Source organism: Acipenser ruthenus, chromosome 60 (assembly GCF_902713425.1).
Source record: "Acipenser ruthenus chromosome 60, fAciRut3.2 maternal haplotype, whole genome shotgun sequence".
Classification (NCBI taxonomy): domain Eukaryota; kingdom Metazoa; phylum Chordata; class Actinopteri; order Acipenseriformes; family Acipenseridae; genus Acipenser; species Acipenser ruthenus.
In genome coordinates this window covers 3,753,464-3,768,933 of record NC_081248.1, presented here as the reverse complement: position 1 = coordinate 3,768,933, position 15,470 = coordinate 3,753,464, and the positions used below count along the sequence as shown (strand labels likewise).

Below are 15,470 nucleotides of genomic sequence, written 5' to 3'. Positions count from 1 at the left end.
CACACTTCACACATTGCAGCATGCATCTGGAGAAGCACCTATCGCATTGTCTTGAAACTTTGTATTAACATTATTTAGCAGAAGATATTTAGCATTCTTGGGATATAGGGAGCTGTCTGTCTGTCTGTCTGTCTGTCACACTTTTAGACCTTGAGAACACAAGACGTTATTCCACACACTGTAAATCATTTCAATAGATTTTGCCAGGACACCTTATTCACTTACCTTGAAAGTCTTCAATATTATTTATTGCCACACTATAAAACCCTGTACAGAACTACAGCAGCTACCCAACAAGCGTAGTGCGCTAGCATTGTCTGCAGTGTGCTGGGCAGAGCCTGGCTGTACTGTCCTGTACACAGGGCAATGCTGGCGGGACCGCACTATACAGCACAAATATAAAATCCTGGAGAGAGGGGAGAGGAGAGGAGACAGAGTGGAGAGAAGAGAGGAGGGAGGAGACAGGAGAGAGAGGATAGAGGAGAGAGCGGAGAGGAGACAGGAGAGAGAGGATAGAGGAGAAAGGGGAGAGAGGGAGAGGAGAGAGGGGATGGAAGAGAGGAGAAGGAGAGAGGAGAGAGAAAGGGGAGAAATAGGAGAGGGGAGAAGAGAGGGAAGAAAGGACAGAGGACAGAGGAGAGAGGAGAGAGGAGAGAGGAGAGAGGAGAGAGCAGGATAGAGGAGAGAGGAGAGGACAGAGGACAGGGGAGAGAGAAAGAGGAGAGAGGAGAGGAGAGGACAGAGGAGAGATGGGAGAAGAGAGGAGAGTGGAGAGAGGAGAAAAGGGAGAGAAGAGAGATGAGACAAGAGATGAGAGAGAGGGGAGAGTGGAGAGGAGAGGAGAGAGAGGAGAGTGGAGAGAAAGGAGAGAGGAAAGAGAGGGAGGAGACAGAGAAAGTAATAGGGAAATGGGAAGACATGGGAAGAAATGATAGGGTGGGAAAGATACAGTGAGATATACTGAGACAGAGAGGGAGAGAGAAAAAGAGAGAAGGACAAGGAGAGGTATAGAGGAGAGAGAGGGTGAGTGGACAGGGTGAGTGGAGAGAGGAGAGAGAGGGAGGGAAGGAGGGAGGGAGGGAGGGAGGGAGGGAGGGGAGGGAGGGAGGGAGTCTGTCTGATTTTGTGAATGGCTTAGTGAGTGACTCATTATTTGTCATGCTGCTCTCTGAGTATAAAGGAAGTTGTGAACATGCCTGTGCATCTCAGCAAAGCTGCAAAAACGTGTCTGTCTGTGTGTGAGAGGAGCCCGCTCTGTATCTCCACATCTCTCTGTCTCTCTGTCTGTCTGTCCCACACTCTCTCCATCTCTCCATCTCCCTCTCTCCCTCTGTCTGTCTGACTGTCTCGCTGCAACCTGACTGGAAGAGCAAATCACCTGGGAACAGAGAATCGACCCTCAACCATGAACAGTAAGTAACTTCACTGAGAGCTGAGTGTCAGTGTATTCAGAGAGACTTCACTGAGAGCTGAGTGTCAGTGTATTCAGAGAGACTTCACTGAGAGCTGAGTGTCAGTGTATTCAGAGAGACTTCACTGAGAGCTGAGTGTCAGTGTATTCAGAGAGACTTCACTGAGAGCTGAGTGTCAGTGTATTCAGAGAGACTTCACTGAGAGCTGAGTGTCAGTGTATTCAGAGAGACTTCACTGAGAGCTGAGTGTCAGTGTATTCAGAGAGACTTCACTGAGAGCTGAGTGTCAGTGTATTCAAAGAGACTTCACTGAGAGCTGAGTGTCAGTGTATTCAGAGAGACTTCACTGAGAGCTGTGTGTCAGTGTATTCAGAGAGACTTCACTGAGAGCTGAGTGTCAGTGTATTCAAAGAGACTTCACTGAGAGCTGAGTGTCAGTGTATTCAGAGAGACTTCACTGAGAGCTGTGTGTCAGTGTATTCAGAGAGACTTCACTGAGAGCTGAGTGTCAGTGTATTCAAAGAGACTTCACTGAGAGCTGTGTGTCAGTGTATTCAGAGAGACTTCACTGAGAGCTGAGTGTCAGTGTATTCAGAGAGACTTCACTGAGAGCTGAGTGTCAGTGTATTCAGAGAGACTTCACTGAGAGCTGAGTGTCAGTGTATTCAGAGAGACTTCACTGAGAGCTGAGTGTCAGTGTATTCAGAGAGACTTCACTGAGAGCTGAGTGTCAGTGTATTCAGAGAGACTTCACTGAGAGCTGAGTGTCAGTGTATTCAGAGAGACTTCACTGAGAGCTGAGTGTCAGTGTATTCAGAGAGACTTCACTGAGAGCTGAGTGTCAGTGTATTCAGAGAGACTTCACTGAGAGCTGAGTGTCAGTGTACTGATATGAAACATAAGTGGACAGCAGTGTGGAGTAGTGGTTAGGGCTCTGGACTCTTGACCGGAGGGTCGTGGTTTCAATCCCAGGTGGGGGACACTGCTGCTGTACCCTTGAGCAAGGTACTTTACCTAGATTGCTCCAGTAAAAAAACCCAACTGTATAAATTGGTAATTGTATGTAAAAAATAATGTGATATCTTGTAACAATTGTAAGTCGCCCTGGATAAGGGCGTCTGCTAAGAAATAAATAATAATAATAAGTGACTTCATTGAGAGCTGAGGCATCTAGTTGTGTTAGTATTATAATCAGTATTATTATCAGTATTATTACTAGCAGTGTGTTACAATAATCAATTCTCAATGAGACAAAGCCCTGCATTAGATCAGTCTGTCTGAAGCAGCAGGTCTCAGCTCAGCCCTGTTCCTAGATCAGTCTGTCTGAAGCAGCAGGTCTCAGCTCAGCCCTGTTCCTAGATCAGTCTGTCAGAAGCAGCAGGTCTCAGCTCAGCTCTGTTCTAGATCAGTCTGTCTGAAGCAGCAGGTCTCAGCTCAGCTCTGTTCTAGATCAGTCTGTCTGAAGCAGCAGGTCTCAGCTCAGCTCTGTTCTAGATCAGTCTGTCTGAAGCAGCAGGTCTCAGCTCAGCTCTGTTCTAGATCAGTCTGTCTGAAGCAGCAGGTCTCAGCTCAGCCCTGTTCCTAGATCAGTCTGTCAGAAGCAGCAGGTCTCAGCTCAGCTCTGTTCTAGATCAGTCTGTCTGAAGCAGCAGGTCTCAGCTCAGCTCTGTTCTAGATCAGTCTGTCTGAAGCAGCAGGTCTCAGCTCAGCTCTGTTCTAGATCAGTCTGTCTGAAGCAGCAGGTCTCAGCTCAGCTCTATTCTAGATCAGTCTGTCTGAAGCAGCAGGTCTCAGCTCAGCTCTGTTCTAGATCAGTCTGTCTGAAGCAGCAGGTCTCAGCTCAGCTCTGTTCTAGATCAGTCTGTCTGAAGCAGCAGGTCTCAGCTCAGCTCTGTTCCTCACATGATAAAAGGACACTTTGTTAACTTTCCTCGTGTGTCTCGATTGAGAGATCAGGTCACAGATCTTGAGCCGCAATGTCTCATTTCTGGTTCTATTATTATTATTTAGTCATTTAGCAAAAAACTTACAGAGACTAGGGGGTGAACTATGCATCACAACTGCTGCTGCAGAGTCACTTACAATAGGACCTTGTTTGTTTTACGGAGCACAAGGAGATTCAGTGACTTGCTCAGGGTCACACGCACACACGCACACACACACACACAGTGAGTCAGTGGCTGAGCCGGGATTTGAACCTCCTGGTACAAGCATTTCTTTAACCACTGGACCAGCAAGCCTCCTAGTTCTGATGAGCAGCTGTGCTGGAGTCTGTGTGGAGTAGTGGTTAGGGCTCTGGACTCTTGACCGGAGGGTCGTGGGTTCAATACCAGGTGGGGGACACTGCTGCCTTACCCTTGAGCAAGGTACTTTACCTAGATTGCTCCAGTAAAAAAACCCAACTGTATAAATGGGGAATTGTATTTAAAAAATAATGTGATACCTGTATAATGTGAAATAATGTATAATGTGATATCTTGTAATAATTGTAAGTCGCCCTGGATAAGGGCGTCTGCTAAGAAATAAATAATAATAATAATAACTCAGGTAAACCTGCATGTTGTTTAGTTGTTTCTGAGAGTCCACAAGCAGAACCTCTGTGTGTAATCAGAACTCAACATTAAACAGGCGCAGAGGGTTGTGGGAATTGGGCCTGTAGGGTTGAGCTATTGATTGGTTGGTTAAGATATTGATCGATTAAGCTATTGATTGGTTGATTGGTTGGTTAAGTTGTTGATTGGTTCAGCAATTGGTTGGTTAAGATATTGATTGGTTGGTTAAGTTGTTCATTGGTTCAGCTATTGGTTGGTTAAGATATTGATTGGTTGGTTAAGTTGTCCATTGGTTCAGCTATTGGTTGGTTAAGATATTGATTGGTTGGTTAAGTTGTCCATTGGTTCAGCTATTGGTTGGTCCTGTAGTTATCTCACATGTACAGACAGCAGGGTAGCTGTCTTGTGTTTAGAGATGAGTGAGCTGTATCAATGGACTCCATCCTAGACACACACTGATCTCTGTACAGCTCTGGATATATATCATCATGTAATCAAAGAAACTACAAAATGATCTTGCAAAAAAAGTCTACCGGAAGCCATAATAGAAGTACAGTAGATTTCAGAAATTGTTTTCAGTTTTTCGTTGAGTATCTGGAAAGCTGCAAAGCGGTGTGCAATTCAATATGTTAATGTACCATTATTCAGCAGCTTTCATTCCACTTTATGAAGGAAAATGCATTCATTCTATAGGGGGGGGATGCAACACTTTTGGTCAGAGCTGTACATGCGATTCTGTAATAAATACTGTGCATACATGAATGCTAACTTACAGGACATACTGCCTTACATTTGAACTGCAATGTTAATTTGAACTGTGACCTAATACTTTTAAATATACAATAATACACACAACACCCCAATACACACAATACTACACATAACAAAACACACAACACCTCAATACACACAATAATACACACAACACCCCAATACACACAACACCCCAATACACACAATAATACACACAATAATACACACAATACCACAATACTACACATAACAAAACACACAACACCACAATACACACAGTACTACACACAACACCCCAATACACACAACACCCCAATACACACAATAATACACACAATAATACACACAATACCACAATACTACACATAACAAAACACACAACACCACAATACACACAACACCCAAATACACACAATAATACACACAACACCTCAATACACACAACACCCAAATACACACAATAATACACACAACACCCCAATACACACAATAATACACACATCACCTCAATACACACAACACCCCAATACACACAACACCCAAATACACACAATAATACACACAACACCTCAATACACACAACACCCAAATACACACAATACTACACACAACACCCCAATACACACAATAATACACACATCACCTCAATACACACAACACCCCAATACACACAACACCCAAATACACACAATAATACACACAATACCTCAATACACACAATAATACACACAACACCACAATACATACAATAATACACACAACACCTCAATTCACACAGAACCTCAATACACACAATAATACACACAACACCTCAATACACACAACACCACAATACACACAATAATACACACAGCACCTCAATACACACAACACCTCAATACACACAACACCTGTGCTCTAGTCTAGCTGCTGTAGTCAGCAATCAAACACTGTGCTCTAGCTGCTATAGATACAGTATCGTAAGAGACAGGGAGAGGGGGGTCGCCTGGACACTGATATTAGTTTAGTGAGGAGAGGCAGGGGGAGGGAGTGTTGTGACTTGTTCATTACTTCATGTTTCAAGCCCCGCCCCTCTTGTCAGTGTAAACAGTGTCTTTGTAACACCACGGCCCATGCTAGCATGCAAATTCTCAGGCTGTTATCTGTGTCTCTGATGCAATCACCGCTATAAATCACATCCTGAACAAACTACTGGCAGTGAGATTTCAGATATGTGATACAGAAGATAGAGACATCACAAGAGAGAGAGAGAGAGAGAGAGAGAGAGAGAGAGAGAGAGAGAGAGAGAGAGAGAGAGAGAGAGAGAGAGAGAGAGATTAGTTACCTTGCTACTGAAAGCTGCAGACAGACAGACAGACAGACAAAGTGCCTGAAACTAAACTGAGTCAAGTAGACAAGCGTTTGGGCTCCAGTGTGTATTAATGCCTTCATCATCCAGAACTTCACTCAAAATCAGAAGAGACTAATAAAGAACTCAAGCTGGCAGACACACAACCCGTCCTTCAGAGATGTAAAACAAACAAGGTCCTAATGCAAGGGACTCTGCAGCAGCCATTGTGATGCATGGTCAGTCGCTTGGATAAATGTGTCTGCTAAATGACTCATTAATAATTAATTCATTTGGCAAAATGTGTTGTATCCTGTTTGGTGATTTCATTCAAATGTAATACCACTCTTATCAGTGTAAACAGCTGTATAACGCAGGGTTATTGGCCCTGCCAATATGCAAATACTTTGACAAATTTCCTTATTGACAGAATACAAGGCAAAATACAGTCTCTAACCTCTCTCTCTCAGATTTCTCTGCTCAGATCCTATTGGCTCTCTTCAGCTTGTTCTGTGACATCACCAGCGTGGTCTCCGCCCCCCACCGTTACCGCGGCGACTTCAAAAGTCTTGTCAATCAGGCGCAAACTCTGCTGACAGAGAGCAAACACCTGCTAAACCACATGGTGAGGAAATGAACCAGGAACATACCCTACCCCCTACCCCCTACCCTACACTCTCTCCTACTACCTCTCCCCTCTCTCCTTTCTCCTCTCTCTCCTCTCCTCTCCCCTCTCTCCCTCACTCTCTCCTCTCCCCTCCTCACTCTCTCCTCTCCCCTCTCTCCCTCACTCTCTCCTCTCCCCTCCTCACTCTCTCCTCTCCTCTCTCTAATAAAGCTCTTGTTGTTTTCAGTGCAAGGAGGATGTTACTCAATCCAGGAATTCTCTCCTCAGTGTTTTGGCTGCAATTCAAACTCTCTGTCTGCATTAGAGAGTTCAAGACTAGACTCTCACCTCCGAATACAGGAAGTGTCTCTCAGAACACTGGCCTGTGAATTAGTATGCAGCCGAGTCTGTCTTTTATATCAGTTAATATGTACATCGACCCAGTCTCTTTTTCTTATTTATTTCTTAGCAGACGCCCTTATCCAGGGTGACTTACAATCGCAAGCAAATACATTTCAAGTGTTACAACACAAGTAATACAATAAGAGCAAGAAATACAATAACTTTTGTTCAAGTGTGACAAACCACAATTCAATAATACAGCAGATAATAGTGATAGTTACATCAGGATATGATTAAATAGTGATAGTTACATCAGGATATGATTAAATAGTGATAGTTACATCAGGATATGATTAAATACAAAATACTACAGGTTAAACACTTGGCAGATTACAGTATTCTGAAGTACAGGATTAAATGCAGTAAAATAGGGGGCAGATAAGAGCAAAATAAAGCACATTTACATAAAGGGTGATAGTGTCCCAGGATACAAACAGAGGAGTTCTACAGGTGCTGTTTGAAGAGGTGAGTCTTAAGGAGGCGCCGGAATGCGGTCAGGGACTGGGCAGTCCTGACATCTGTAGGAAGGTCATTCCACCACTGCGGAGCAAGGGTGGAGAAGGAGCGGGCTTTGGAGGCAGGGGAGCGTAGCGGAGGTAGAGCCAGTCTTCTAGTGCAGGCGGAGCAGAGAGGTCGAGTGGGGGTGTAGGGAGAGATGAGGGTCTGGAGGTAACTGGGTGCAGTCTGGTCAAGGCATCTGTAGGCGAGTACAAGAGTCTTGAACTGGATGCGAGCGGTGATCGGGAGCCAGTGGAGCGAGCGGAGTAGTGGAGTAGCGTGGGCGAAGCGAGGTAGAGAGAACACCAGGCGGGCAGCAGAGTTCTGGATGAGCTGGAGCGGACGGGTGGCGGACGCAGGGAGGCCAGCCAGGAGGGAGTTGCAGTAGTCTAGGCGGGAGAGTACCAGGGCCTGGACCAGGAGCTGGGTAGCGTAGTTGGTGAGGAAGGGTCGGATTCTTCGGATGTTGCTCAGGAAGAATCGGCAAGTGCGTGCCAGAGTGGAGATGTGCTGGGAATAAGAGAGGCAGGGGTCCAGGGTGACTCAGAGGTTCTTAGCTGAGGAGGGAGAGAGTGTGGTAGATTCCAGAGGAACAGAGATAGAGAGATCAGAGGAGGGGGAGGAGGCGGGAAAGAAAATGAGGTCAGATTTAGAGAGGTTGAGTTTGAGGTGATGCGAGTGCATCCAGGAGGAAATAGCAGAGACAGGTAGAGATGCAGGAGGAGATGGTGGAGTCAGAGGTGGGGAAGGAGAGGAAAATCTGAGCATCATCAGCATAGAAATGGTATGAGAAACCATACCATTTAGTCGACTCTGTCTCTTATATCAGTTAATATGTACATTAAGGGGTCTTTTTTTCCAGATTTAACTTAAATCTTGTATTTTTTCCCCGGATTTATAAATGTTGTGAAAATAAATAAGTACAGTATATATATATATATATATATATATATAGTAAAAGATTGTTGCTCACACAGGTTCGTGCCCCTTTAAAATTACGACCCAGCACAGAGAAATTGAGTTTTTAAGCGCGGTTGCGCTACTTTTAATTAAACACAAAAACAAACAAAACCCTAACTCCGTTTGGAGCGCTTACTAAACAGGTACTTTCCCTGACTAACTTCCAGGACGGCTAAGCCGTTTACCTGACACCACAAACCAAACAAACCACGCAGGTCTCCAGCACTTACTTTTATATGACTGCTCGGAAGCAGAGCACCTCTCTTCAGCTTCCTTCTACTCAGCAGCCTTGAGCAGATTGACTGCTCCTCTTAAATAGCAGTGTGGAGTAGTGGTTAGGGCTCTGAACTCTTGACCGGAGGGTTGTGGGTTCAATCCCCAGTGGGGGACACTGCTGTTGTACCCTTGAGCAAGGTACTTTACCTAGATTGCTCCAGTAAAAACCCAACTGTATAAATGGGGAATTGTATGTAAAAATAATGTGATATCTTGTAACAATTGTAAGTCGCCCTGGATAAGGGCGTCTGCTAAGAAATAAATAATAATAATAATAATAATAATAAATACCCTGCACCTGGTCCCAATTCTCAATTACTGCCCAGGTGCAGGGGATAATTAAATAATAAAACAGTTAAATTAAACAAAAGAACAATTAACAAAACTGATTAACTGAAAAACAAAACAATTAAATACAAAAGGTGCATTTTTTTCTTTTTTCTTCTTCAGGGAGGTTTCAACCCCCTCCCTGCTGTCTCACACAACACGCTGCCTTACTATATATATATATATATATATATATATATATATATATATATATATATATTAAATGTGTACATTCAGATATAATTTATAAATCTCTTAACAAGATTTAACATTTAGCTAAATATTTAACTGGCCAGCTAAACCTGGAGTTTGTATGGAAATGAGCTCCTCCCGCTTTGTGCTTTCTCTCGATTTGATTGGCTCTTGTAATGCCAATCAGAAAATATGCAAATTTCAGCATTACAAGAGCAAATCAAATCGCGTTAAAGCACAAAGCGGGAGGGGCTCTGCATACAAACTCCAGGTTTAGCTGGCCAGGTAAATATTTAGCTAAATGTTAAATCTTGTTAAGAGATTTATAAATTATATCTGAATGTACACATTTAAAAAAATAGATTTATTTATTTTCACAACATTTATAAATCCAGGGAAAAAAATACAAGATATGGGTTAAGACATGTTAAAATAGTAACGCTTTTTTTTACACATGGCACCCCACAGTACATCGACTCTGTCTCTTACATCAGTTAATATGTTTAGTCGACTCTGTCTCTTATATCAGTTACTATGCAGTTTTGTCTCTCTTGTAAAGATCCACGTTTTTTTAATCTATGATGCCCTCTAGTGTCTGTTTGATATATTTGCAATAACATTTCTTAAAATCAAAATAATGCACCCATTTAATACCAATACAACCAGATGTAGATTTAAAAAATAATCTCAACAATGATTTAAAATCTATCTATCTATCTATCTATCTATCTATCTATCTATCTATCTATCTATCTATCCATCTATCTATCTATCTATCTATCTATCTATCTATCTCTCTATATCTCTATCTATCTCTCTATCTATCTATCTATCTATCTATCTATCTATCTATCTATCTATCTATCTCTCTCTATCTCTCTATCCATCTCTCTATCTATCTCTCTATCTCTCTATCTATCTATCTATCTCTCCATCTCTCTATCCATCTCTCTATCTATCTCTCTATCTCTCTATCTATCTATCTATCTATCTATCTATCTATCTATCTATCTCTCTCTATCTCTCTATCCATCTCTCTATCTATCTCTCTATCTCTCTATCTATCTATCTATCTATCTATCTATCTATCTCTCCATCTCTCTATCCATCTCTCTATCTATCTCTCTATCTCTCTATCTATCTATCTATCTATCTATCTATCTATCTATCTATCATCTATCTATCTCTCAATCTCTCTATCTCTATCTATCTCTCAATCTCTCTATCTCTCTCTCAATCTCTCTATCTCTATCTCTCTATCTGTATGTGGTGCAGTGTGACATGAAGTGCATCTCTCTCTCTCTCTCTCAGAAGTCCCACTCTGATGCAGACGGGGATCACAAGCTGGACTCTCTGCCGGTCCTGTCTGTCAGCGCCACCAACCTCTCAACAGCACAGGTACGGGAGAGCAGGAGAACATGAGAGAGCATTGCAGATACTGATTCTCTCAATGAGAGCATTGCAGATACTGATTCTCTTAATGAGAGCATTGCAGATACTGATTCTCTCAATGAGAGCATTGCAGATACTGATTCTCTTAATGAGAGCATTGCAGATACTGATTCTCTTAATGAGAGCATTGCAGATACTGATTCTCTCAATGAGAGCATTGCAGATACTGATTCTCTTAATGAGAGCATTGCAGATACTGATTCTCTTAATGAGAGCATTGCAGATACTGATTCTCTCAATGACAGCATTACAGATACTGATTCTCTCAATGAGAGCATTGATTCTGACACTACTGCTAATACTACGATGCTACTGGCAGTCATGATACTGATGAGAATGCCAATGGTAATGTAATAATACTCATAATATAGACCATGATCTACTTCTCTATGACAGTATATTAACCCTCCTCCCTCTCTCTCTCCCTCCCCTCCCCCTCTCCCCTCCCTCTCCTACCCCCTCTCTCTCTCTCAGGTGAAATCGACTCTCTCCAAGCTCCTCTCAGACCTGTTCTCCTATGAGAAGCATTTTGATTGGCTGCGCCGGGTGAGCGAGCGACCTCATCACGGGCACCTCCCCAAAGTGGTAGGAGTCCTGACTCACATCCGCAACATGATCGCCAGCCTACAACACCAGGTGAGACACCACGACAAACACAACAACACAAACACAACAAGAGATACCAACACATACACGACAACGAGTACAATGCAGAACAACAAAATACACAACAACACAAACACAACAAGAGTACAATACACACCAACAGGTGAGGCAACAACAGATAATACAACAATAATACACAACAAGACAACTACACGACTACACATACACTTATACAATTGTGTTGGTAAGTCAGTGTGGTGTCGTGGCGGGCAGTCAATGCTGGTCACCGGCAGGAATAGGAAACCCAGACTCAGAACCTGCAGTTTACACTCTTACACACACTTTCAATAATTCAACAAAAACAAGTTTTAAACAAAACTCTTACCCAATACAAACTCGAACACAAATGAACACAACGGCACCTAAACTACAGCTATCCCAGTGCAGGGCAGACAGTACACCCTGCGTCTCTCACCCTGCTCTCTGCATATGCTCTCCACCCTGCTCTCTCCATGTGCTCTCACCCTGCTCTCCACCCTGCTCTCTCACCCTGCTCTCTGCATGTGCTCTCACCTTGCTCTCTCCATGTGCTCTCCACCCTGCGTCTCTCACCCTGCTCTCTGCATGTGCTCTCACCCTGCTCTCTCCATGTGCTCTCCACCCTGCTCTCTGCATGTGCTCTCCACCCTGCTCTTGCATGTGCTCTCCACCCAGCTCTCCACCCTGCTCTCTCCATGTGCTCTCCACCCTGCTCTCTCCATGTGCTCTCCACCCTGCGTCTCTCACCCTGCTCTCTCCATGTGCTCTCCACCCTGCTCTCTCACCCTGCTCTCTCCATGTGCTCTCCACCCTGCTCTCTCCATGTGCTCTCCACCCTGCTCTCTCCATGTGCTCTCCACCCTGCTCTCCACCCTGCTCTCTCCATGTGCTCTCCACCCTGCTCTCTCACCCTGCTCTCTCCATGTGCTCTCCACCCTGCTCTCTCACCCTGCTCTCTCCATGTGCTCTCTCACCCTGCTCTCTCCATGTGCTCTCCACCCTGCTCTCTCACCCTGCTCTCTCCATGTGCTCTCTCACCCTGCTCTCTCCATGTGCTCTCCACCCTGCTCTCTCACCCTGCTCTCTCCATGTGCTCTCTCACCCTGCTCTCTCCATGTGCTCTCCACCCTGCTCTCTCACTCTGCTCTCTCCATGTGCTCTCCACCCTGCTCTCCACCCTGTTCTCTCCATGTGCTCTCCACCCTGCTCTCTCACCCTGCTCTCTCCATGTGCTCTCCACCCTGCTCTCTCACCCTGCTCTCTCCATGTGCTCTCCACCCTGCTCTCTCACCCTGCTCTCTGCATGTGCTCTCCACCCTGTTCTCTCCATGTGCTCTCCACCCTGCTCTCCACCCTGCTCTCTCCATGTGCTCTCCACCCTGCTCTCTCACCCTGCTCTCTCCATGTGCTCTCCACCCTGCTCTCTCACCCTGCTCTCTCCATGTGCTCTCTCACCCTGCTCTCTCACCCTGCTCTCTCACCCTGCTCTCTCCATGTGCTCTCCACCCTGCTCTCTCACCCTGCTCTCTGCATGTGCTCTCACCCTGCTCTCTCACCCTGCTCTCTCCATGTGCTCTCCACCCTGCTCTCTCACCCTGCTCTCTCCATGTGCTCTCCACCCTGCTCTCTCACCCTGCTCTCTCCATGTGCTCTCTCACCCTGCTCTCTCCATGTGCTCTCCACCCTGCTCTCTCACCCTGCTCTCTCCATGTGCTCTCTCACCCTGCTCTCTCCATGTGCTCTCCACCCTGCGTCTCTCACCCTGCTCTCTCCATGTGCTCTCCACCCTGCGTCTCTCACCCTGCTCTCTCCATGTGCAAATACAAAGCAATACAGCAACTGCCCCAACTATACAAATACAACAATACTACCACACAATAACTGCGGTAATGGATGTGTCTGTGTCTGTATTAACCCTCTCCTCTCCCCCCCTCTCTCCCCTCTCTCCCCCTCTCCAGATGATACAGTTGAATGTGCCGCGCCCGCCACCCCCCTCCCCCTCGCTGCCCCCCCCTCACCCCCCTGTGTGGGAGGCGGTCCAGACAGCACACGCCATCCTCAAGAGCTTCCGGCTCTTCTCTGACTGGTCAGTGCGGGCGCTGCTCTCGCTCAGTGACAGGCTCTGATTGGACGGAGAGAGGGGGAGGACAAATGGACGCAATACTTGAATCAGCAGGCTGAGTTAAAGAGATCCCAACTGACAAAACAACATCTCACCTGTCTGTTCTGCACCTCACACACACACAGGTCCCAAACGTGCAGTTTGGAAAGAAATTCATAGTTACAGCAGAACATGGAAATCTGTTACACCCACACTTCCAGGTCAGCAGTGTCTTGTGGGTCGCTGTCTGAAAGCGTGTCAGTCAATAAGCAAAGCTGAAGAAGAAGCCAGTGAAGGGGACGGGGGACAATTTCACCCTCCAGCTGCACACAGAGATGTCACCACCCCAGTGTAGCAGTCTGGTTTGTGCACAGAGATGTCATCACCCCAGTGCAGCAGCCTGGTTTGTGCACAGAGATGTCATCACCCCAGTGTAGCAGCCTGGTTTGTGCACAGAGATGTCATCACCCCAGTGCAGCAGCCTGGTTTGTGCACACAGAGATGTCACCACCCCAGTGTAGCAGTCTGGTTTGTGCACAGAGATGTCATCACCCCAGTGTAGCAGCCTGGTTTGTGCACAGAGATGTCACCACCCCAGTGTAGCAGCCTGGTTTGTGCACAGAGATGTCACCACCCCAGTGTAGCAGCCTGGTTTGTGCACAGGGATGTCATCACCCCAGTGCAGCAGCCTGGTTTGTGCACAGAGATGTCATCACCCCAGTGCAGCAGCCTGGTTTGTGCACACAGAGATGTCACCACCCCAGTGCAGCAGCCTGGTTTGTGCACAGAGATGTCATCACCCCAGTGTAGCAGCCTGGTTTGTGCACAGAGATGTCATCACCCCAGTGTAGCAGCCTGGTTTGTGCACACAGAGATGTCACCACCCCAGTGTAGCAGCCTGGTTTGTGCACACAGAGATGTCACCACCCCAGTGTAGCAGCCTGGTTTGTGCACAGAGATGTCATCACCGCAGTGTAGCAGCAGACATCATGCTGTACAGGAGAGCCATGCCTTGCTGTAACTCTGTGTTTCTTTCCATGTAGAAGGACTGTCTAGAGGAAGTGTGACGTATCTGAAAGCCCGTGTAGTAGCTGGGTATAAACAGATATCAAATGAAATGACATGTTTTTGCTCTAACTATGTGCTTCTTTCCAAACTGCAACTGTGAGATTCAGGGGCTGCTCTCTCCTCCCTCTCACAGCGTTGACCGACACACTTTGTCAAAGATTTCTTCATTCTCTTTGAAAATCTTTATTTTATAACAAACCTGCACTTCCGTTTTGTACCACAAGTAGGCACCACCGTTGTGTATCTCTCTCGTCAGCTGACACGGGACCAGTATAACAAACCAGTTTAACCACTAAGGCCACTGGTTTACCATTCAGCGAGATTACTTATTTATTCCAATTGTGTCTGGAAGACAGATTGTCTTTGTAAGTTATTTATTTATTTATTTATTTCATTATTATTATTATTATTATTATTATTATTATTATTATTATTATTATTATTATTATTATTATTATTATTATGATGATGATGATGATGATGATGAATATTAAAGCCGAGGTGTAGACTGCAGCATGTTGTAGTTATTCTTACGTTCTGTTGTTTCATTGATTCTGATTCTGTTTTGAAGGAGTTTTCTCCTCTCCTCTCTGATTGATTTTATTTATTTGTGTGTTTGTTTGAATTTCTATTTAATTCCTATTTATTTAATTTATTTCAGTCAGAGGCTCCACTGGCTTTTATATGCCGGATGCATTTTGTACTCTTTGTTATTTAATTTTTAAAAATGAATAAAAATATAAAATTTATACAAAAAAGAATCTGTGATTGTCTTAAATTATTTAGCTGTGTCTGTGTGTCTGTCTGTCTGTGTGTCTGTCTCTTTGTGTCACTGTGTGTGTGCGTGTGTGTCATTGTGTGTGTCTGTGTGTCAGTGTGACAGTATGTGTGTCAGTGT

At 44.9% G+C, this 15,470-nt stretch overlaps 2 protein-coding genes across 2 annotated transcripts in view; one reads left to right on the top strand and one right to left on the bottom strand.

Annotated features, from left to right (window-relative positions):
* Positions 1 to 314, bottom strand: part of LOC117969244 (protein shisa-7-like) — a 16,567-nt gene extending 16,253 nt beyond the window's left edge. Inside the window, exon 1 of the mRNA XM_059018555.1 lies at positions 296 to 314. Coding sequence (XP_058874538.1) covers positions 296 to 314 — 19 coding nt within the window. The remainder of the gene's footprint in view (positions 1 to 295) is intronic.
* An 837-nt stretch (positions 315 to 1,151) lies between these two features.
* Positions 1,152 to 15,244, top strand: LOC117966734 (interleukin-11-like). Its single transcript, XM_059018597.1, has 5 exons — positions 1,152 to 1,412; positions 6,515 to 6,669; positions 10,618 to 10,704; positions 11,233 to 11,394; positions 13,362 to 15,244. Exons 1-5 carry the CDS (start codon positions 1,406 to 1,408, stop codon positions 13,527 to 13,529), a joined length of 579 nt encoding a protein of 192 aa, XP_058874580.1. The 5' UTR covers positions 1,152 to 1,405; the 3' UTR covers positions 13,530 to 15,244.
* The last annotated feature ends 226 nt before the right edge of the window (positions 15,245 to 15,470 follow it).

Bases quoted from the DNA above. Each gene is read 5' to 3' on its own strand.
- LOC117966734 (XM_059018597.1), top strand. The intron at 10,705-11,232 runs GTACGGGAGAGC...TCTCTCTCTCAG, and splicing joins CCAACCTCTCAACAGCACAG to GTGAAATCGACTCTCTCCAA. The intron at 11,395-13,361 runs GTGAGACACCAC...CCCCCTCTCCAG, and splicing joins TCGCCAGCCTACAACACCAG to ATGATACAGTTGAATGTGCC.